Source organism: Rousettus aegyptiacus, unplaced genomic scaffold, assembly GCF_014176215.1.
Source record: "Rousettus aegyptiacus isolate mRouAeg1 unplaced genomic scaffold, mRouAeg1.p scaffold_m13_p_7, whole genome shotgun sequence".
NCBI lineage: Eukaryota > Metazoa > Chordata > Mammalia > Chiroptera > Pteropodidae > Rousettus > Rousettus aegyptiacus.
In genome coordinates, this window is record NW_023416310.1 from 57,998,870 (window position 1) to 58,024,309 (window position 25,440).

Here is a 25,440-nt window from a genome sequence, read left to right on the forward strand (position 1 = left end):
AGAGAGATTTTTCTCCAGGCCAATCCTACTGTCCTCCATCACCCAGCCAGGGAACCTATACTGCAGTCGGGATGTGCCCCCTGCTGGTTAATACCAGGAACCAGAGTCCCAGAGCCAGGGCTTGGTTCCTGTGCTCAGACATTGCAGAGAAGACAAACAGACTTTTGCAGCAAAAGCACCACCTTCTAGTGCCTCTCATTCTAACTGTCAGGCAGGGGGGTCAATCACATGATGCCGCGGCGGACCTCAAGTATCACCCAGGACACTCCTGAGGTCCCGGAGTTTCGTGCTGCACAAAGGTGGCATACCACTCTTAGAGATCCATCTTGGGTCACAGGTCAGGTACCACTTCTCATGTTTCTCGATCTCCTGCACCACTGGGAAGTCCCAGTAGGTGGATGACCAGAGTTTCTTCTTCACTACTATGTAGATTTTGAGGCTCTTGATTGGCTCCTTTTTGGGGGGTAAGTGACTCCTCACCACTGCATAGTGTCACAAGCAACTTACTGAAGACGAGTTAATCAGTGTGTGTGTGTGTGTGTGTGTGTGTGTGTGTGTGAGAGAGAGAGAGAGAGAGAGAGAGAGAGAGAGAGAGAAACAGATTTGATGTTCTTTTTGTTTCTGCTTGCTAGTAAGTGACTTTATGCATAGCACAACATGTCTTGAACTTGCTGTCAGCCCTCCAAGGGGATGGCCCTGGCTGAAGAAAACTACCTAGCACAAGGTCACACTTCTTTTCCAGGAAAGGAAATAACCAATAATTATGCAGTGCAAGAGTATAAAGGTCGGTCCCTTTACTCCAAATCAGAGTACTGGGTTACTCAGAGTTTCCTGTTATAGCCAGATAAGTTATTATATGATCAAAAGAAGATACTTTGTGGTATCTAAATTGATATACTCTTTTGTCATCCCGAATGTTATAAAAAAGTAAATTAATATGCTATAAAAATAATATTGGGAAATCTTTCCTAAAGAACATACAATGAAGCTAGTGATTCACTTGCAACTCATATAAAACTGACCTATGGCCCCTAGTGATTCACATCCTTTCACACAAAACACACTTACACATTCCCAAGATCCCTAAAAGTCTCATCTCATGATAGCATCAGCTCAAAGTCCAGAATATCTTCACCTAAATCAGATCTAGATGCAGATGTGTCTCCTCAGGTGCAATTCCTGAAGCACAGATCCCCAAGTACATTTCTTCTCAATTTATAGGCATATGAAAGAAAAGACAAAAGATACCTTCCTATACACACTCAACATACAATTAAGATAGGCATATTATAACTTTATGGTTGTTCCTGTTCAGAAAGTGGGGAAATGGGTGGTGCCAAGGACTGTCTGGCCCAAAGCAATAATGAAATCCAGCTGGGCAGATATTGGAAGTTGCTTGATTTTAGGTCTCAAGTCCTAGGAATAATTTGCTGCAGATTTTGGCTCATCTTTTGGTTCTGCCTTCTGGGTTACTCTTAGTTTTTTTATAAAAAGTAACAAGGATTTGCAGCTGAGTAGTACTTTTCAGGCTGCTCCCTACCTGTAAAAATCTAGGCTCCAAATTATCTCTTCATTCTGTAATCACTCTGTCCCCCTCAATCCAAACAGCCCATTTTCAGTTACCAAAATCTGTATTAGGTATCAATTGATATGTAACTAGGCACCCAAAATTAAACGCTTAAGGCAACAAACATTTATATGTCACAGATTCTGCAAGAACCTGGGCACAGATTAGTTGAGTGACTCTGGCTCAAACCCCTTCATGAGTTTACAATCACTGCTGGCCAAAGCTGTGGTCTTATCAACAAGTTGTACTGGTTGGGAAAGACACACTTCATCTTCACTTATATGGTTGATGGAAAGCTTCATTCTCTTATTATAGAGCAACCCCATCATATGGCAAGCTGTCTTGTCCTAGGGATAGTGATCCAAAAGACAGAGAAAGAAAATGTCCAAGACAGAAGCCATAGGCTTTGATAACTTAATACCTGATGTGACATTCTATTACTTCTGCCATATTTCATTCTTTACTGTCATGTAATTATTTCACTGGGGTCCCAAAATTATGTAGCTTGCCCTGTTTTTCAGCGATATGTACCAGACATGTATAAAATTGAATCTTCTAAACTTGTGAATGCTCTGTTTCATCAACAAGGAATACTTCATCTCCATTATTCTCATCCCTTTCTAGGGGAATGAAATCAGGTAAGCGTAATTTTATTTCTAAGGAAAAGGAAGAGTGTTATCTTAATTTATTTTCAAAATTATTGTAGCAATTCCACTTCTCATCCTTTATCTCTTTTACTCTACTAATTAGTTGCAATTCTCAAGTTTCCACTCTCGAATCCTGCATGTTTTAAAAAATATAAATTTATGATATACAAAGAAAATTATTTTAAATTCTACCCTGTACCATTGAGAAAACATGAATTCACTTTAGTCAAAATAAAGGAAAGTAAAAATGTCAAATGTGAAAATAAGTCCTAGTGTGAAGAAATTATAATTCAGTATAACTGTGTATAAATATTAGAAAATAAAGCTGAAGATTGATAAAGCCAAGTGTGCAGTTGGAAACAGTTCTAAAGAGACACCTCTCTGAATCTTGTATTCAACCACAAGTGAAGTAATTAGAATAGGGTGCTGAATGTGGAACACAGAAAGAGGCAATGGTTGCTGATGTCAGAAATATTGCCATGGTATCTAACAGGAGCAGCTTATTTAGCAACAGAGTAGTGGAAGGTGTAATGTGAATCCCACAGAATAATAAAAAGTTTGGGTGCAGAAAAGCAAAGGAAGAGAAAGATGACAGTTGCCCAGGTGTTCAAGTTTTAGTTAGAATCCTTTTAAGAGTAAGCAACGCTATAAAAATAACACATGTACAGCTCATGCATGAAATTTCACACTGTGCCTTTTAAACACTGCCTCTCCATCCCACTGCCACATACCATATAATTTGCATATTTTTCCCAGATGCAACCCCCTTAAAATCTCTGAGGCTATATAATGTATGTTATCCAGCTAATGAGGATACTAACTATACCGGAAAGTTAGTTTGAGGCTATGGGTTTCCAGGTGCAACTCTTCAGCTTCTTGCTTCTTTGGATTTCTGGTAAGAGAAATATTTCCAACTTTCTGAGGCATTTTAGTCCTCTAAATCTCAACAAAAATGTTAGATCTTCATAAGACATTGATTTTTTGTCATTTTCTTCAAACCTGCTGCTTTTGATTTATTTTTCCTATTTTCTTTCCCAAACAGGTAGCAGGACAGAAATAATAGTTACACAGTCTCCAGCACTTTTGTCAGTGGCTCTGGGAGACAAAGTCACCATCACCTGCAAAGCCAGTCAAGACATCGATGATGACATGAACTGGTATCAACAGAAACCGGAAGCTCCCAAGCTCCTTATTAGAGAAGCCACTACTCGTCATTCTGGGGTTCCATCCCGGTTCAGTGGCAGTGGGTATGGAATAGATTTTACCCTGACAATCAATAACATGGAACCTGAGGATGTTGCATATTATTTCTGTCAACAAGATGATGCCTTCCCACTCACAGTGATATACTTTTTTACAAAACCCCCCAAATGCCTTCAGTGGAACTATCTCAGCTGCTACTGAAAATGTTCAGTATATGGAACTGGATGACCCCTGGTATTTATAAAGTTTCTCCATGCATATATATACCCACTTCCTTTTTCTGTTTCTGTATTTTCTGTCTGACATACTTGTTATGATAAGACTATAACAACCTTCGATCACTTTGACCAGCTTTGCCAATGACCTTACTTTGAAGTGGAAATAAATTCACCTGATCATGTCCCTGTCTTTTGCCACATCTATCATGTCTACCTCCAAGAAAAACCAAGGACAATGTTGGATCCAGCTTAGGTTCCAAAATAATGGAGTATTACTCAGCCATAAGAAAAAAAAAAAAGCTGAAGTAGCAATCTAACAAAGTAGACTTCAAAAAAAGGGCTGTAACAAGAGACAAAGAAGGGCATAGCATAACAATAAAGGGACAAATTCAGTGAAAGTATAATTCTTGGAAACATCTGCACACTCAATGTAAGAGCCCCAAATATATAAAGCAAATATTAATAGACATAAAGGGAGGGATCAACAGTAATACAGTAACAGTAGGGAACTTAAAAACCCTATTGACATCAATGAATAGATCATCTAGACAAAAAATCAACCAGGAAACAGTGGCCTTAAATGACACATCAGACCATATGGACTTAATTTATATTTATAAGTCATTTCACTCCATAACAGCAGAGTATATACTTTTTCAAGTGAACATGGGACATTCTCCAGGATAGACAATATTTGAGCCCACAGAACAAGTCTCAATAAACTTAAGATTTAAATCGTATCAAGCATCTTCTCTAACCACAATGCTATAAAACTGTAAATCAATTATAAGAAGAAAATTGAAAATCTCGCAAACACATAGAGGCTAAATAAGATGATACTAAACAGTGAATGGGTTAATAACGAGGTCAGGTAGAAATCGAAACATGATGTAAGACAAATAAAAAGAACAATACAACCACCCAAAATCAATGGGACACAGCCAAGGCAGTTCTAAGAGGGAAATTTATAGCAATACAGGTCTACCTAAAGGAACAAGAAAAATCTCATGTGAGCAATCTAACATTACATTTAAAGGAACTAAAAAATAATAAGAAAAATAAGAAGAAACAAAGTCCAAATTAAGTAGAAGGAAATAAATAGGAAAAATATAAGCAAAAAGAAACAAACTTGAGTCTAAAAACAATAGAAAAGATCAATGAAACTGATAAAAGACATACAAAATTAATAAACCTTTAACCAGACTGATCAAGAAAAAAAGAGAGCTCAAATAAATAAAATCGGAAATGAAAGAGAAGTGACAACCTGCACCACAGAAAGACAAAGGAATATATATATATATAAAAAATACTAGAAACAATTATATGCCAATGAATTAGACAACCTAGAAAAGATGAGTAAATTCCTAGAAACATACAATGTTCCAAGACTAAATCAGGAAGCAACAGTAAATTTGAACAAACAATAACTACTAACAAAATTGAATTAGTAATCAAAAAATTCCCCAAAAAGAAAAGTTCTGGACCAAATGGCTTCACAGGTGAGTTTTACCAAACATTCAATAAATTAGTACCTTTTTCTCCAGCTATTGCAAAAAACTGAAGAGAAGAGAAGGATCCCAAGCTCATTTTACAAGGCCAGATAAAGATATTACAAAAAAATAAAATTATAGACCAATATCACTGATGAATATAGATGCAAAAATCCTAACAAAATATTAGCAAACTGAATTCAGCAATACATTAAAAAGATCACACACCATAGTCAAGTGGGATTTATTCCTTTGATGCAAGCTTGGTTCATTATCTGCAAAGTAATTAACGTGATACACCACATAAACAAAATGAAGAATAAAAATCATATAATCATATACATGTACAAAAAAGTATTTGATAAATCAGCATCCATTTCTGATAAAAACTCTCAGCAAAGTGGGTATAAAGAGAACATTCCTCAACATCATAAAGGCCATATATGACAAACCCACAGCTAAAATCATTCTCAATGGTGAAAAACTGAAAACTTTTCCTTAAGATCAGGAACAAGACAAAGATGTCCACTTTCACCACTTTTGTTTAACATAGTAATAGACAACATAACCACAGCAATGAGACAAGAAAAATAAATAAAACACATCCAAATTAGAAAAGAAGAAGTAAAACTGTCATTATTTGAAGATGACATAATACCATACAGAAAGAACCCTAAAGACTCAATCAAAAAAACAATTGCAACAAATAAATGAATTTAGTAAAGTAGCAGGGTACAAAATTAATATTTAAAATAAGTTGAATATTTTTTAATATCTTTATATACAAATAACAAACAAACTATCAGAAAGTGAAATTAAGAAAACAATTCATTTGCAATTGAATCAAAAGAATAAAATAACTAGGAATAATTTAAACAAGGAAGTAAAAGACCTGTATCCAGAAAACTATAAGACATTGAAGAAGGAAACTGAAAAAGATAGAAATAAATGGAAGGCTATACTGTACTCACAGATAGGAAGAATTAGCATTATTAAAATGCCCATACTACCCACGACAATCTATAGATTCAATGCAATCCCTACCAAAATACCAATGGCATTTTCCACAGCACTTGAATACTAAAATTTATATGAAACCATAAAAGACCCCAAATAGCCATGGCAATCTTGAGAAAGAAGAACGAAGTTGAAGGTATCATACTATCTGATATTAAACTACGCTACAAGGCTATAGTAATCAAAACACATAGTACTGGCATAAAAAAATAGACACATAGATCAATGGAACAGAATAGAGGGCCCAGAAATAAACCCATGCTTATATAGTCATTTAATCTATGATGAAGGAGAAAAGAATATACGATACGTTAAAGAAGTCTCTTCAATAAATGGTGTTGGGAAAACTGGACAGACGCATGCAAAAGAATGAAATTGAATCTCCTTCTTACACTACATATGAGAATAAACAAAATTAATTAAAGATTAAAATGTAAGACCAAAAACCATAAAACTCTGAGAAGAAAATATAGGCAGTAAAGTCTTTGGCATGGCTCTTAATAATATTTTTGGGGGGTTATGTCTCCTTGGGCAAGAGAAACAAAAGAAAAAATAAATAACATTACATGAAACCAAAAAAGTTTTTCACAGCAAAGGAAACCATCAACAAAACAAAAAGACATCCTACTGAAAGAGCATATTTTTACATGTCTATTGGCCATCTGTATGTTCTCTTTGAAGAAATATCTATTCAGGCGCTCTGTCCATTTTTAAATCAGACTTTTTTTTTCTTTTGGCGTTTGCCGTGTCCAGCAAGTGATAAATCTTACCACATCCAGTTGATAATATATTCTCAATGAACATTCAATAAAAGGTTACTATTCAAAATATATTAGGAACTCATGTAACTTAACACCTGTGGAGAGCAGGTTGCAAGCTGACAAGGTCCTTGCAATCTGTGCGGTCAACCAAGGGTTGACTCACCTCTAGAACCCTCCTAAGAATGGGGATAATCTATGGGAATGCAAATGATTATAGCAGGATGTGTAGGCTGGGTGGAAATAATCTTATTCTATCCAGCAAATGTATGCTTTTGTATAAAAACAACTTGCAAAAATAAAATCGCTCTCTACACCATCATCAGTAGATAGTGGGCCTCCTGATCCCAGCTTTCCGTCTTCTTTCTTTTCTCAATCTCCCACCATTCCCACTCAGGATTATTTTCCAGGGCTGTGCTGGATGTGGCAGGGTTTACCACTTGCTGGACACGGCAAACACCAAAAAAAAAAAAAAATTGCTTTAAAAATGTACAGACCACCCGAATAGACATTTATTCAAAGAGAACATACAGGTGGCCAATAGACATGTAAAAATATGCTCATCATCACTGATCATCACAGAAATACATTTCATTTTTATTTTTTTTATTTTTATTATTTTTTATGGTGACACTGGTTAACAAAATCCTATAAGTTTCAGCTGTACACTTTAATAATAAGGCATATATACCGTTACGCTGTGTGTTCACCTCCTATAGTTAGATTGTTAGATTTCTTTCTGTTGCTACATATTTGCTCCCCTTTACCCCATCTACCACCCTCCTTCCCTTTCCCCACTACCCTCTGGTAAGCACTAGTCTATTGTCTATGACCATGAGTCTCTGTTTGTTTGTCCTGTGATATCATGTGATTTTCAACTTTTTCTGTCTGACTTGTTTCGCTTAGCATGATTATCTTGAGGTCCATCCATGTTGTTGCAAATGGCAGTATTTCATCTCTTCTTATGGATGATGGAAATACATTTTAAAACCACAATGAGATATCACCTCACACCTGTCAGAATGGCTATCGTCAATAAATCAATAAATAACAAGTGTTGACAAGAACGTGAAGAAGAGAAAATGCACTATCAGTGGGACTGCAAATTGGTGCAGCCACTATAGAAAACAGTATGGTGGTTCCTCAAAAAATTAAAAATAGCAGACTAGGTAAAAGCAGGGTTCGTCTCCTCGCGAGCCCACATTGAAACTACAACCAAATTACAAAATGATCAATATGGAGAATCACCTTTAGTCCAGCTGATCATAACACCTACATCTGATAATGTAAAGGAGCCACATTGAAGCCAATCCAGCATAGGCAACAACCATCTGCAGATCACTTTGTAGTTCACACTGGGTAGCCCTGAGCAATCAAAGGCAGTGGCTGACCTTGGTCCCTCCCAAGGGGCCACAAAATCAATACATCTGGAGGCTGGCACCAGACCACAACAGAGCAACTCCCGACTAGAACCATTTGTGATACACACAAAGAGTGATTGCAACAAGTACACAAGCCTGCTAGGGCAAATCCGAGTCAGTGGGATCAGCCCCCACACAACAACTCTTACCCTATGGGTGCAGCCAATTCTCAAAATTAGTCAGTCTGAGCATTAATCCCATCCACTAATCTACTAAAAACAATAAATCTTGTCAACAACAGAAGATCACACAGAACCTACATAAATATCATGTCCGGAGCCCCTGGCATAAGGAATCAGGGAGAGTGTTTCACTGGGCCACATAGGACACCTTCCACATTAGGTCATCTGGCCAAGGTTGAAGTACACAACAAATATTCTTGACACATAAAAATGAACACAGAGAGGCTAATAAAATGAGAAAACAAAGAAATATGCCACAAATGAAACAACAGGGGAAACTCCAGAAAATAAGCTAAATGAAGTGGGGGCAAGCAACTTACCAGAGACAGAGTTCAAAATAATGGTTATAAGGATGCTCGATGAATTTATGGAGACAATAGATGAGTACAATGAGAACCTCAACAGAGAGACAGTAAGCATAAAAAAAGGACATAGAAACCATAAAAAAGAGAACCAGACAGAAATGAGGAATACAATAACTGAAATGAAGAATACAGTAGAAGGATTCAAGAGTATATTGGACAAAGCAGAAGATCGAATCAGTGAATCAGAAGACAAAGTAGCAAAATACACCCAATCAGAACAACAAAAAGAAAAAAGAATTTAAAAAATGAGGATAGTTTAAGAGACCTCTGGGACAACATGAAGTTTAAAAAATATCTAGATCATAGGAGTACATGAAGAGGAAGAGAGAGAGCAAGTGATTAAGAATCTATTTTGAAGAAATAATGATAGAAAAAATCCCTAACTTGGCAAAGGAATTAGACATACGAGTTCAGGAAGCACAAAGAATCCCAAACAAGAGGAATTCAAGCAGACCTACACCAAGACACATCATAATCAAAATGCCAAAGGTCAAAGACAAAGAGAGAATCTTAAAAGCAGCAAGAGAAAGTTACTTATAAGTATACCTCCATAAGAATGGCTGCTAACTTTTCAATAGAAATGGCAAGAAATATTCAAAGTTATGAAAAACAAGAATCTACAACCACAAATACTCTACCCAGCAAGGGTTTTGACTAAAATGGAAGGTGAGATAAAGAGCTTCCTAGACAGGAAAAAGCTTAAGGAATTCATCACCATCAAGCCAGCATTACAAGAAATGTTAAAGGGATTCTGTAAAAACAGAAGGAGTAAAAAAGAAATTAAATAACAAATATGAATAATAAAATGACAGTAACAATGTATCTATCAGTAATCACTTTAAATGTAAACAGATTAAATGCTCCAATCAAAATACACAGGGTAACCGAATGGATAAGAAAACAAGACCCATGCATATGCTGTCTACAAGAGGTCCCCTTCAGATCAAATGACACTCACAGACTGAAAGTAAAGCAGTACTTATATCAGATAAAATAGACTTTAAAACAAGGGCTATAATAAGAAACAAAGAAGGGCATTACATAAGGATAAAGGGATCAATATATCAAGAGGACATAAACCTAGTAAACATATATCCACTTGACATAGAAGCCCTACATACATAAAGCAATTATTGACTGACATTAAAGAAGAGATCAATAGTAATATACTCATAGCAGGATACTGTAACATCCCACTGACACCAAGGGACAGATCATCAAAGAAACAATGGGCCTAAAAGACACACTACACCAGATGGATTTAATAGATATTGTCAGAGCATTTTACCCCAAAGCAGAAAAATATACAGTCTTCTCAAGTGCACATGGAACATTTTCAAGGATAGACCACATGTTAGTCCATAAATCAAGTCTCAATAAATTTAAGAAGATTGAAATCATCAACCATCTTCTTTCATCACAGTGGTATGAGACTAGATATCAACTACAAGAAAAAAACTGGAAAATATGCAAACACATGGAGGGAAAATAACATGCTACTAAACAATAAATGGGTTATTAGTGAAAGGAAGAAATCAAAAGATTCCTAGAGACAAATGAAAATGAAAACAGAACAACTCAAAATTTATGAGACAAGTGAAAGTGGTCTTAAGAGGGAAATTTATAGCAATACAGGCCTACCTCAAAAAACAAGAAAAAGCTCAAATAAACAATATAACCTTACAATTAAAAGAACTAGAAAAAGAACAGCAAACAAAGCCCAAACAAAATGAATAGAAGGAAGAAAATAATAAAGGTCAGAGTGGAAATAAATGAAATACAGTCTAGAAAAACGATACAAAAAATTAATGAAACCAAGAGCTGGTTCTTTGAAAGGATAAACAAAACTGACAGATCTTTAGCCAGACTCATCAAGGAAAAAAGAGAGAAGACTCAAATAAATAAAATCAGAAACGAAAGAGGAGAAATAACCACGGACTCCACAGAAATACAATGGATCATAAGAAAATACTACAAGCATTTATATGCCAACAAATTGGACAATCTGGAAGAAATGGGCACACTGCTAGAAACATACAATCTCCCAAGACTGAGTTAAAAAGAAACAGAAAGTCTGAACCAACTGATTACCACCAGTGAAACAGAATCAGTAATCAAAAATCTCTCAAAAAAACCAGAAATCCTGGACTAGATGGGTACATAGGCAAATTTTACCAAATATTCAAAGAAAAATTATCACCTATTCTTCTCAAACTATTCCAAAAAATTCAAGAAGAGGGAAAGATCTCTAACTCCTTTTATGAGGCCACCATTACCTTGATTCTAAAACCAATCAAAGACATTACAAAAAAGAAAACAATAGGCTGATATCTCTATGAACATCTATGCAAAAATCCTCAACAAAATATTAGCAAATCGAGTTCAGTAATACATTAAAAGTATCATACACCACGATCAAGTTGGATTTATTGCTGGGATGCAAGCTTGGTTCAATATCTGCAAAGCAATTACTGTGATACACCGTATTAACAAATCAAAAGATAAAAATCATATGACCATATCAATAGATGCAGAAAAAGCATTTGACAAAATCCAGCATCCATTTATGATCGAAACTCTCAGCAAAGTGGGAATAAGGGGAACATATCTCAACATAACAAAGGCCATATATGACAAACCAACAGCTAACATCATACTCAATGGGGAAAGGCTAAAAGATTTTTCCTTAAGGTCAGGAACAAGACAAGGATGCCAATTTCACCACTCCTCTTTAACATTGGATTGGAAGTCTTACCCACAGCAATTAAACAAGAAAGAGAAATAAAAGGCATCTGAATTGGAAAGGAAGAAGTAAAACTCTTGTTATTTGCCAATGACACGGTACTATATAGAAATAACCCTAAGGATTCCACCAAAAAAAAAAAACTGTTAGAACTGATCAATGAATTCAGTAAAGTAACAGGTTACAAAATAAATATTCAGAAGAAAGTGGCATTTTTATAAACCAATGATGAACTTTCAGAAACAGAAATTAATAAAACAATCTCATTTACAATTGCATTAAAAACTATAAAATATCTGAGAATCAAATTAATCAAGAAGATAAAAGACCTATTTCAGAAGATTATAAGTCATTGAAAAAAAGAATTGAAGAAGATATAAATAAATCGAAGCATATACAGTGTTCATGGGTAGGAAGAATCAACATCATTAATATGGCCATACTACACAAAGCAATCTATAGATTCAATGCAATCCCTATCAAAATACCAATTGAATTTTTCAGAGAGTTAGAACAAATAATCCTAAAATTTATATGGAGCCATAAAAAAACCTGAATAGCTACAGCAACCTTGAGAAAGAAGAACAAAGTTGGAGGTATCACACTACCTGATATCAAACTATACTACAAGGCTACGGTAATCAAAACAACATGATACTGGCATAAAAACAGATACATTGATCAATGAAACAGAATAGAGAGTCCAGAAATAAATCCACATCTATACACTCGATATATGACAAAGGCTAAGAATATACAATGGGGTAAAGACAGTCTCTTCAATAAATGGCGTCAGTAAAATTGGACAGATGTATGCAAAAAAAAGAAGCTGAACCACCTTCTTACACTGTATACAAGAATAGACTCAAAATGGATTAAAGACTTAAATGTAAGACCTGAAACCATAAAACTTCTAGAAGAAAAACATAGGTAGTAAACTCTCTAATATTACTAACAGTAATTTCTCTTTAGATGTATTCCTCAGGCAAGGGAAACAAAAGAAAAAATAAAGAAATGGGACTACATCAAACTAAAAATGTTTTGTACAGCAAAGGAAACAACAAAACAAAAAGACAACCAACTGTTTGGAAGAAGATATTCACCAATGATACATCTGATAAGGGGCTAATATCCAAAATATATAAAAAACTTATACAACTCAACAACAAAAAAACAGACAATCCAATTAAAAAATGGGCAAAAGACCTGAACAGGTATTTCTCTAAAGAGGGAATACAGATGGCTAATAGACATATGAAAAGGTGCTAAAGGTCGCTAATCATCAGAGAAATGTAAATTAAAACCACAATGAGATGTTACCTCACACTTGTTAGTATGGCTATCATCGATAAATCAAAAAGCAAGTGCTGGAGAAGATGCGGAGAAAAGGGAACCCTCATACATTGTTGGTGGGATTGCAAACTGGTACAGCCACTGTGGAAAATAGTATGGAGTTTTCTCAAAAAATGAAAAATGGATATACCTTTTGACCCAGCAATTACTCTTCTAGGTATGTATCCAAAGAAAACCAAAACAATAATTCATAAAGATCTATGCACTCCAATATTTATGGCAGTACAATTTATAATAGCCAAGATATGGAAGCAACCTAAATGCCCATCATCAGATGATTGGATAAAGAAATTATGGTTCATATATACAATGGAATATTACTCAGCCATTAAAAAATAAAATGAAATCCAACCATTTGCAACAACATGAATGGACCTAGAGGTTATTATGCTGAGTGAAATAAGTCAGAGAAAGATAAATACCATATGATTTCACTTACATGAGAAATCTAAGGAACAAAAAGAACAAACTAGTCAAAAACAGACTCACAAATATAGTGGACAATTTGGTGACGGACAGAGAGGAGGGGTTTGTGGGGCTGGAAGAATGGGGTGAAGGGTTAAAGAAGTATAAATTAATAGTTGATAGTTGGTCACGGGGATGGGAAGTACAGCAGAGAGAATGCAGTTAGCATTAATATGATGACTAGGTAGAGGGCCAGGAGAGGGAGGGAGCAATTGGAGAAATCATTTTATGAACTATATAGATGTCTAACCAATGTACTGTATACTTGAAACTAATTTACATAAATAAATTTTTAAAAAATTAAAAACAAAATTACCATATAACCCAGCAATTGCACTTCTAGGTATTTATCAAAAGAAATTTAAAACACTAATTCAAAAAGATATATGTACCTCTGTGTTCATTGTAGCATTATTTATAATAACTAAAATATGAAAGCAGCCGAAGTGTCTATCTATAGACAAACTGATAAAGAAGAAGTGGTGGTACATATATACAATGAAATTGGATACAATGGATAGGTAAAAAAGATGAAAGGAATTAAGAAGTACAAATTTCCAGTTATAAAAAAAAGTATGGAGATGTAAAGTATAGCATGGGGAATGTAGTCAATAATATTGTAATAATATGTATGGTATCAGATGGGTACTAGACTTATTGGAGTGACAACTTCATAAGGTATATAAATATCTAATCACTTTATCATATACTCAAAACTAACAATATTACATGCCAACTGTAACTGTAAGATAAATTTAAAAAAATTTTTTAGTAGATATCAAACAAACTTTATTTCTCTAGTGGATCAAACGACCTTGAAAGGGCATATATTATTGAAGAATAGATTATTTATGACACTTGTTAAAGAATGGTAAGGCAGACTTTATTCGGAACCATTTCCACAGGTGTGGGGACAACTGCAGTGGGGTTATTCAGTGGGGAAGAGAGATTGGACTCAACTTTGAATACAAGGAAAAGGGATTTAGAGTCAAAGAGCAGGGTGTGGTCAGTGAATGGATAAAACAAAAGATTAGAATTAAGGGGAGGTTCTGGCTAAACTGACCTAACAGGATTCTTGCTGAAGGCAGACCAGGGTGATCAGATGTCACCTGAAAGATTGTGGAGTATAACAAACCCAATTAGATATTAACAGTGATTTGGGAGGGGGAATTCCAGTTAAATAAATTTAGCAAGATTCTTGCTAAAATTGGACAATGGAAGATAAATGCAGAAGCTCAAAAGTCAAGGCCTAGTTAAGAAGAGAATTCAGAGGATCCTGAGTAGAGTTTGGTCTAAGAGAGAATCTATTTTTGTTAATAGTCACCCTATTTTCAAGTTTTTAATAATTTAACATTTATTATAGTTTGTGACTATTCTATTTGGACTTGGTCTTTTCATCTTATTTTATCTTTCTATTATTGAACTTTTCTCTTGACTTTTTATTTCTTTTTCCTGAATTTGCTAGATTAGTGGAATTTTTCTCCCCCCCTTTTTTATTTCTTCTAGTGGCTTGGGAGATTTTTATTTCATTCTTATTGAATGCCTGTTAACTTTATCCCTTTTTATTTCTGTTACTATTCACATATCCTGAAGGGTGAGTGAATGCCTGTTAACTTTATTCCTTTTTATTTCTGTTACTATTCACATATCCTGAAGGGTGAGTACCAAGCTCAGTGGAGTGGCCCCGGGGTTATTTGACTCTCCATTGCCTGCCCAGCTCACTCCTGGTCCCAGTGTCAGATAATTCTAAGGTGTGGTTTTCCCAGGGCTATTTTGGAAAAAACATTACTGGCTGCTTCAAGGTCCCACTTTTGCATTGGAAGGTAAGATTCCAAATTCCAGTTGCTCTATCGATTCCAACCTTGGTGGTTTTCCTCAAAAAAGTTTTTTCTGTTAATCAGACCATTCATGATTTTCCAACTATGAAATAAATTTATTCTCATTTTAGATTTCTTCTATCATTACAAAGGGAATTTTAAGAAAGTGGCAGATATATCTATTATAGTCAGCTTAAAAGTCCAAATTATTCTTTGTTTCAATATATTGGGTTTTTGTTTAGTTTTGTTTGTTTGCTTGTTTTCCTATTGGCCTGTCCTCTTCTTATTCTCCCCTCATAGATTTGGAACTTTATATGTCAGCCAGGACACTTGTAGGGGGAGGTAGTTGAGAAGGACAAGGATGATATGTACTTCTTTCTCCTTAATGTGTATACAGATGAGAATGGGAGAGAGAGCCAGTAACCAGCCTCGTTTAACTCCACTTAAAATACAAATAAGCCAATTAAAGAAGGATCCAAGTTAAGATAATGGGTAAACATATCCATCCATTCAATCACAAACCCCCCATTTAAAAGCAAAAACAAAAATATTTAAAATGCAAAAAATAAAAAATAAAGAAATAAACTCACAAGAGCAGGAGTTAACAACAGTAAAATATTAGGTTGAGTGATAACCAACTTAACCAACTCATAAAGCTGAATAAAAAAGCTAGTAGGAATAGAAAGCAGAGAGAGATCAAAATCCTTCTGAGATAGAATCCAGATATTCACATTGAGCGCATGAAGCAGTAATCGGCAGTGGGCAGGAGAGGTCTAGAGCCCAGTCCTTTCTCAAGATAAGTAAGACTGCGAGGCCCAGGGAAGGGAAAAGGGTGATGGTAGGGGTGATGGGCAAGGTGTTCCGTGCTGGGCCAGCAGAGAAGACTAGAGTGTCCCGGAGGAGTTTGATAATAGAGAGGGGAAAACTGTGAAGAACCAGCCTGAATGTATCAGTTTTCCAAATAGATTCAGAGCTAGCCCAATCACAGTAATTGTCCATGATGGTAGGATGAGAGAGGACACAGGGCTGGATGCTAAATAGAGAGACAAGGTGGGCAGGAAACTCTAGGGTAGAGCTGAAGGGGCTTATCACTTGTGTAAAACCAGCCAGAAACCACAATACTCAATGTGTACATTTCAGGGGGCTGAGTCTCTCCAGAGATGATGAATTACCTCAAAGAGTTGCTGCCATTTTCTCATTCACTCTAGGAAGTCAAAAAATATTTGCAGTCTTAATTTCCTCTTGAAAACGAATTGAGTGTTTACATTTTCCAGAGTGAGACTAACATCTTGGATTGTGTTTATGGCACATGCATTTGCACATGATTGGGCAAAGGACTTTGCTTCTCCCAACATGTCTTTCCTCATAGATGAATGGAAACACAGTTCCAAAGCAGGAAGAAAGCAGTGATTTCTCAAGTGACCTCCTCCTTCCCTGCTAATGGGGCAAGGAGATTCAGGACAAATGTCAATTTGTGGCATTTGTACCAGAAGACCAGAAATTGATAAGGTTCTAAGCAATGTGGGCTCAATAATTTTCTCCTCACTTTGTGGAATATCACCTTAAGCACAAATGACAGATGTTATAATCCTAAGGAGGAATCAAGATGAAGTAAAAAAGAATCACCTTGGACTCTACCATAATTGATGAGCTGGAAAAATATTGAACCGCAGACTTCAAGATGGATTATTAGACACATATATTCCAGATCCAGGTAAGATAAGATTGATTTATTGAGGAAAGGCAGTGTCTATAAAATAGTCTGAGAAGTTCTTGAATTTAATGTATAAGAGTAATAGGAATAGAAAATTTGTGGGAGCATCCCATCAAACTCACTACTGAAGCTGCTTGCATTTGGCTCCCAGCAAAGTTAGATTCTTAGAAGAAATTCTAAATTGCTTATGGTGTGGAGAGAGAGAAAGAGAGAGACAGAGAGACAGAGAGACAGAGAGACAGAGAACATGCATCTATAAATCATCCTGGAAATTATTGATAAGTTATCTTATCAATGTTTTATTTGATATAATTGGCCTATTTGCAGAGGTCTGCCTCACTAGTAACATAGAGTTAATTACCCAGTATATCAGGGACAAAATTGTGTCAATGGCAAAATTTTGCTCTTTACAAGGTTTGAAGAACCTTATCAAGGACCATCATGGACATTATAGAATGGTAATTTTTGGCAGAGCCTCACAGATGCTTCTGAGACATCTTTTGCCTTGAGATAATAAAATACACACACATTAAGGATCACAGCCACTTCTTAGTAATCCTTTTTATGTCACAACTAACATCACAATTTTTATCAATCACTACTGTGTATAATCAATAAAATAGTTTTTGCTACAATGGTTCTTATATTAATTATGTTTTATTACTAGCAACGCTGTTTTATAATAGTCATTCTGTTGGACTTTTCACAGTAGATCTCAAATATATTCACTTAGGAACCTATATCCCTGTACAGCCATATCATCTTTTCATTCCCACTATACAGCTCCATATCACCCCCACATCTTTTGCATTTGTAAGAGTACCTCCTATACAGAACCACTTTTTTACACTCCCAATTTAAAAATTATAGAAAAGTATTTAATCAGCAAAGAAAACATATGCACATGTATATATCATTTAAAAATTATATATTGAACATGAGTATTGAAAATTCTACAAAGAAATGTTCAAATTTACTTTTTACCAAAATTGGTATCACTTTATTGTTTCTGAAAACCATAAAATTAATATATTCACAGAATTTTTAAAAATCAAATAATCTACAATATACAGAAAGAGAAAGTGTCATTGTTCCTAATCCTTCCACAGCAACACACCTCTGAAATCCAAGGAGATAACTACTGAGCACAGTTTGCTGTATTTTCTTCAGGAATTAACCTGCATTGATATCCATACATATTCAATTAAAATGAAATCATAATGTCATACAATACATACTGTTCAGTGGCTTGTATTTTTAGAAGACTTTCCATGTGACTATATAGAAACTTGCTTCGTCCTCTTATTAGGTGCTCCATTGCAAAACTCTATCATAATTAGTTTAATAAAATTCTCATCAAAAAAGATTTGTTATTTTCCACTTTTTTTTGTTGTTGTTGGTGAGGCAACCCTTGGTTGACCTCACAGATTGCAAGAAACTTGTCAGTTTACAATCCCTTAGTTTTTTATTTATTATGCCTACAGCACCTGGTCTTCCTAGGTGGTCTCTCATCCAAGTACTAACCAGGCCTGACTCTGCTTAGTTTTCAAGATCAGATGGGATCAAGTTTGTTCAGGATGGCATGGTCATAGACACTTTTTATCTTTTAAATGTCACTGAATAGTCTTATATATACATTCTAACACACTCATCTACTCATTTCTAACCTTAGGACAGTCTGAGGAGTTTCCTTTTCCTTCCACTACCCTAGCATTTCCTGCCATGCATGCTGCCTCCATTGGGTGGTTTTACTCTCATGGTCAATTAAGCATTAACTTCAAGTTTAAATCAAGTTCAAGGTCTGCCAGTCACTGCTACAAGCAAGTTCCTTAACCTCTCTGCATTCAAGTTTCTTCATCTACAAAATAGGGGATAATATTAACTTCTAGTTTCTAGATTTAGGGGGATAATTAAATGTGGTGATCCATGTATAATGTCCGGCATTTTGTAAGCTCGATAAATGCCAACTATTACTGGTATTGTTTGTATCTCTGCAGAAAAAAAAATCACTCTTCATCCTCTTTAGGATCCATGTTGACTATGTCCTCAGTCAACTATTTTGCACAGTTAATTTCCACTTGCCAATTTCTCTCTTCTCTTTACCTCCAACTGGATTCCACTGCTCACCCTCTGGTGATATTTGCCATTGGTTTTGCTATTCAAGGGAACTAGCAAAGTTCCCAGTGGCACAATTAAGGAAACACTAATCTTCAGAATTATAGTTATAATTTTTCTTCTAAAATTTACTACTGCAGTGGTATTAGTCCTCTATTATAATTTATCAGTTCTGTTTTATATAGTTTTTCCTTTTTTCAATTATAGTCGGCATTCTATATTATTTTATGATAGTTTCAGGTATATGGTATAGTGGTTAGACATTTATATAATTTACGAAGTGATCGCCCCAATTGTTCTAGTACTCACCTGGCACTATGCATAATTATTACTATACTATTGACTACGTTCCCTATGCTATACTTTACATTCCCATTACTATTTTATAGCTATCAATTTGTACTTTTAAATCCCTTCACTTCTTTCCCAGTTCAGTATCTTCAGTTGGCCAATGCTCAATGAACATTTGCAGAATTAATGGGAAAAAAAACCCAACAACAAATAACGAAATCAAAAATAGATCAGGATTATTGATTTTCAGTTTTTCGTTGTTGGGTTTTTTTTCCTGTTGATTTTGCAAATGATTGTTGAGCTTTTGCCAAGTGACGATACTGGACTGGGCCTTCCAAATACAAGACAAATACAACATCAAACAGCTTACGATCTAGTAGGATAGAAAGAATCTTATAGCAGATAAGAGAAATTAGGTGCTCCAGGCCCAATGACCTGCCTTTGTACTCTGCAAAGTTAGGTCACTTGCTGTGGGATAATCTGAGAGAAGGTTTCTCTTGAGTTGATTTCTGAAAGACAGTTAGTTCACTAGCTCGGCAGGCAGGCAAAAGTGTTTCTAAGCAATGGGGGTATATTTTAAAAGCTGGAGGCCATAGAAGAACTATAAGGAGTTTAAGATAGTTAGAGCTGTTTGCTGAAGTGGAGATGGAAGGTTAAGAGAGAAACAAGACTGTAATAAGTGAAAATGGACTCAAAACAAAATGAGGTCTTCAGTGTCCTTGATGGGATTACTATGGAAACACTAAAGCATGCCATGGTTCCCTGGGAGCTCCGAAGACAGCATACACCTGATTCACCTCAATGCCACGTGGCAGGTGTCCTTTTGAGCTCTCTACCTGTCCTATGACAATAGGTGATCAACCAAGTACAACCAAGAAAAGTCTACTTTTCTACTCTACTGATCTTTGTTTTTGTTTCATGTCATCTATAGCTTCATTCGAAAATATATTTCAAAGTAAGACACGGGCCTTAATTTAATATGTTTAATCTACCTTTTTGAAACGACATTGTGGCAAAGGAGAGGTTCCAATATGAAGACATTCTTTAATTATAATCAACTGAGAGAAGCTAAAGTGTTCCCTAATTTCATTGAATGAGGTTTATCATTTGCAAAAGTCACCCACTCCAGCAGATATAAAGAAATGCATTCTTAAAAAATGAGCTTTTTTTGGGGGTAATTTTCATTTAGCCTACTCTCATAAATAAATGAACAAATGAATGAATGAATGAATGAATGAACGAATAAGTAGTCCAGATGTGATACACTGCTAAAGAAAAGAACCATCAGGCCATACACATAAATATATCATCTTCTAGGATTTTAGATCTCACCTAAGAACACAAACATTCTCTATCAGTGCTTCCAGCCCTGCTCAAACAGGGAGTGAGGCATCAGCAGCTGACTTAGGACTCTGTTAACTTTCGATGAGAATGGTTTTTGTACAGTGACACAATGGAGAGCTATCACTGTGGTGGACGTTCGGCCAAGGGACCAAGCTGGAAATTAAACGTGAGTAAAAGCCAAACTTTCCTTCCTCGGTTGTTGGTATCTGGTAACTGTGTCTGTAAAGCTGATTCTTTAAAACCAGACTCTGATATCCTCCAGAGCAAAGAAAAAGTCTGTAAACAAACGTGAGAGTTGATTGCACATTTTCTACAAAGAACAAGATGGGTGAGAATAATTTGTCTAAGTGACAGTTTCAGAAACTTACTGGGGAGCAAATTACATGTTCAGAACAGAGATTTGCTCAAGTGTCAGTTTCTGTATAGGAGGGAGGTTAAGAGGAACCTTTGTGTATACACTTTCGGCCAGGGGACCAAACTAGAGATCAAACGTAAGTATTTTTTTCAACTGATTTTTCTGTGTAATTAACTTACTTTTTGTTCCTTTTTGTGTGTTTATATCAGTTAGTTGTCAAGAATAAAACACATTTTATTCCCAGATTAGGTACAGAGAAGGAAAAATTGTTCCAGGGGAAACTAGCTGATGACTAACTTTTAAGATTTCCAAATCAAAATAACTTAAGTGACTTTTTAGGGCAAGTTTTTGTAGAGGCAGAAGTTAGGAGGGATCACTGAGGTTCACTTTCAGCCAAGGGACTAAACTGGAGATTAAACGTAAATACATTTTTGCTTAATTATTTGTGAGGCTTTTGGTCCATTGTATTATTTGTGCAAGTTCATGGCATTTTGGTAAAATGAGCCATTTCTGGTGGACCAAAAGTAAATAGCAGAAAATAGCCTCCTTTAAGCTGAGCAAATAAATTGTCCATTTTTTGAGGAGAGTAGGATTTGTAAGAATAGGGAAGAAATTGCTGGATATTTCTCTGAATTAGCCTTTCTCATGTGAATGCTTCAGGCATGGCTTTTGTAGTGTTAGAGCCTTCACTGTGGCTTACTTTGCCGGGGGACCATCCCAGAGAGCAAATGCAAGTGCATTTTTCTAATCCTTTTTCTTATAGAGTGGTAAAATTTGGAAGTTTTCATGCTTGAAATATGAGTTCAGGTCAATTCCAAAAAGAATGGAACTCTTCCAAAAATGGGATGTATAAGGGGCTTAGAATAAGTTTGTCTCAAGAAAGAAGAAAGAGCCAGTTAGTTGACATGGCATCTAAATTGCCAGATTTTATCTGCATCAGGCAGTCTAATGAGGTTAGTAGTAAAAGGAGGTTTTTGTTGAAGGAAAAGTAATTAAGCTATACTGTGAATCACATTTGGCCAAGGGACACATCTGGAGATTAAACGTAAGTAATTTTTCTCTATTGTCTTCTGAAATTGGGTCTAAATGCCAGTACTGACTTTTAGAGACTTAGGTAGGAGTTTTGTGGAGATCAGTAAATGAGAGCATTTTAGATTTATCATCAGTTTCAACAGTTAAAGTCCACTCCAAAAATGGATTTGTAGACAAAACAAATTAATTTAATCTAAATTGAAGGGGAAAATTTTAGTGCAGATGAAAAAGAAATCCTTACAGCTCTAAAGAGCAAAAGCGAATTAATTTTCATTGAGTTTTGACAAATATTATATCAATTTTTGCTCCTTATACTTATTACAGAAAAGTAGTGAAATGTATTTATTTCTTAGTATATTTTCTCTCTTCTGATAAATTATTTTATAACAACAAAAATCAATAGGATGCACTAATTAACAATAAGAAACTAGAAAAGTATATCTGTTTGCCATGTAAAAGATGTAGCTTAATTGAGAATCAGCAGCGATGTCATTTTTAGTCTAAAGTGAATGATAAACTGTCAGTATTCAGAAATTCTACAGAGTCTATACCTTAACAGATGCCTCTTTTTTAAAAATCAAATTGCAATATTAAACTAACCTAATAATCTGTTATAATGATGGAAAGATGGTTGTCCCCCAAAACTCAATTTTGAAGAAATTTGTTTAATTGGAGAAAAATAAAAGAATTGCATTTGAAATGCCTGTGGACTTGTAGAAAAATAGTAAATATTTTCACGAGTATATTCTTTTATTTACCTCAGTTATTACTTGGTCATATTTTTATATCACAAAGGAGTCTGTGGCACAGCTAGTGTGGTCCCTAAACTTCGTGGCGGTCTTTTTTTCGTGATTGAATGACTTTCGTGGCCACGACACAGCGCTCTGTGGCCGTGAGCCTGGCCGCTAAAGGCTACGGGCAACGCTGCATTCACCCGTTAAACTCCGCCATGGTCTGCTTTCCTGGCACAGTGATACGAATAATGCCACTAACAAAGGAGAATAGAAATGCGGCAGTCACTGAGCTGATAATGGAAAACAGGGAGAAGACTGATATATTAGAGATATGAGAAATAAAATTCACGTTCATTATTATATCCTCAATGAAAAGTTTCATTAGACAACTATAAAGAATTTAAAACTTTTTTTTTCAGTGACATGTAATTATTCTAATATCTACTCATCAAAGATATTTAAATGATAAACGATGTATTATTTGGAGTTGGAAAGTTTAATCCAAAGGAAAGAAATACATAAAATTTACAAGGTAAAATTTCCACCAGCAAAAATTTAATCCATCTGGCTTCTCAGGTTTTGATCAATCAACTGGATTTTACAGGACTATTTTAAGGCTGTTTTAAAACTTTTAAAACTCAAAATTATTTAAAACTAAGCTACTTAAATATTTTAAGCTATTTTGAAACTATTTGATGGTCTTTGCAAAACTTTTAATGAATTTTAAATGCCATTAAAAGCTAATAAGATGTCTTACAAGAATTTCCATATCAAATATGCTAATTATTTAATATTTTAATGGAGAATGAAAAATTTAAAGCTATTGAGGATTCATCTAGATAGGAGTATCTTTGTAGACTATTTCCCTTCCTTTCTAGATTTCATATTATTTTGCTGCCAAGGCTATTTTATAAAACTCTCTGAAAAAAATTATTAATAAAAGTTAAAAGAGAAAAAATTATTGAAACAAAAAGTTCAGTATCTTATGTTGAACTGCTTGGTAAACATGGAGGTTAGCTTTATAAAAACCTGTTCACTTATCTGCTGGGTTCTCCCAGCAAAGGATTCTTGATTTGTTACTTTAATTCTTACTCTACTACCTGAGAGTTTGAATGCCCACAAAGGGGAATTTCCAGGTGGCCATCTGGCAGCTGCTCACAGTCAGAAGCAAAGCTAACCAGTTCCTCCTAGGCAGGTGGCCAAAATTACAGTTGATCCCTCTTTATCTGGCTAAACATTGCGCCATATGGTGACAGCCATCAGTCCAGGGTCCAGGTCTCCTTTTGAGGCTTTTGTTAGAGGTTAGAGAGTTGCTGGCCTGAGCCTAGAGGGTGAAAGGGCCGACCCTCGCCCAGGCACACAGAACCTGGGACCTACTCTGCCGGGTGAGTCTGGCCCCAACACACCCAAAGGAAGCCCAGGAAGGGAAAGGCAGCCAGATGTCACTATGCAGTCCTAAGAGAGGTACAGAGGAAATGACCTTCTGTGTAAAAGGGCCAAGACCTATTCTCATTTCTAAATTCTGAGGGGTGTCAGATGAAGGGGCCTTTGTTTCTTGGTCTGAAGCACTGAATTACTTCAAGAGGTTGGGAATACAGTTGAAGAAAAGAAAGAGGAGGTCAGAAAAGCATAAAAAATGGCTTTAAGAATGGCTGCAAAGAGTTCAAAAAAAGCAATTTCTTAAGGGGTAGAGGGGAACTGGGGAGAAACTCAAAATCCTAGAGATTATAAATATGCTTCCTGGCCTCCCTAATTGCTACAATTAAACAAAATAAACATGCTGCTCTCTGTATGTCTGTTTCTTATGGGCTCTGGGATTTCCCACAAACAATGCATCCAGGTGGAGGATTTCTTTGGTACTTAAACACCATTCTCTGTGCTTCCTTCCTCAGGGGATGTAGCTAAACCATCCACCTTCATCTTCCCACCATCTCAAGAGCAGTTACAAACTGGAAGCGCTTCGGTTGTGTGCTTCCTGAATGGCTTCTACCCCAGGGAAATCAATGTCGAATGGAAAGTAGATGGTGTCGTCCAAACCAAAGGCATCCAGAATAGTGCCACAGAGCAGGACAGCAAGGACAACACCTATAGCCTCAGCAGCACCCTGACACTGTCCAGTTCAGAGTACAAAAGTCATAATGTCTATGCCTGTGAGATCACCCACCAGAGCCTGACTTCCGCCTTTGTCAAGAGCTTCAATAGAGGAAACTGTTAGAGAGGCCTCCCAGGCCCCATCACCTGCGCCTCAATCCCAGCCTTCCCTTCTCAGGCCTCAGCTCTTTTCTCACAAGAGATACCCCTATGTCAGTGCCCCGGCCCCTCTTTCCACCTCATGCCACCCCTGCTTTGGCCTTAATCATGCTAATTTTGGGGGGATAAATGAATAAAGTGAATCTTTGCATCTGTGATTTCTCTCTCCTTCCTGATTTAATGGTTGTTATGTCATTTTTCTAATTACTCAGTTTATCGTCTAAGGAGCTAAATATTAAATTGCTATAAAATACATCATTATTTATAAAAATCATCATCCTCTGTTCTACCCCTATTCTACTGTCCTCTACAAGACACTCCTCCATGAAACCCATAAGCCACCTGCCTTCAAACTCATT

The 25,440-nt window shown here is 35.8% G+C and overlaps 1 protein-coding gene and 1 pseudogene across 7 annotated transcripts in view; one reads left to right on the top strand and one right to left on the bottom strand.

Moving 5' to 3' along the window:
• Positions 1 to 25,237, top strand: part of LOC107512345 (immunoglobulin kappa light chain-like) — a 69,377-nt gene extending 44,140 nt beyond the window's left edge. Inside the window, exons 1-4 of one of the 7 annotated variants that reach the window (XM_036224277.1) lie at positions 3,007 to 3,109; positions 3,257 to 3,551; positions 21,167 to 21,201; positions 24,724 to 25,237. In XM_036224277.1, coding sequence (XP_036080170.1) covers positions 3,061 to 3,109; positions 3,257 to 3,551; positions 21,167 to 21,201; positions 24,724 to 25,046 — 702 coding nt within the window. In that variant the 5' untranslated portion in view covers positions 3,007 to 3,060 and the 3' untranslated portion in view covers positions 25,047 to 25,237. Of the gene's footprint in view, positions 1 to 3,006; positions 3,110 to 3,256; positions 3,552 to 20,838; positions 20,877 to 21,162; positions 21,202 to 24,723 lie in introns of those variants that run through there. The other 6 variants (XM_036224274.1, XM_036224276.1, XM_036224275.1 and 3 more) reach the window with 6 other exon arrangements.
• LOC118606210 lies at positions 18,436 to 18,554 on the bottom strand (annotated as a pseudogene).
• Positions 25,238 to 25,440: the final 203 nt, after the last annotated feature.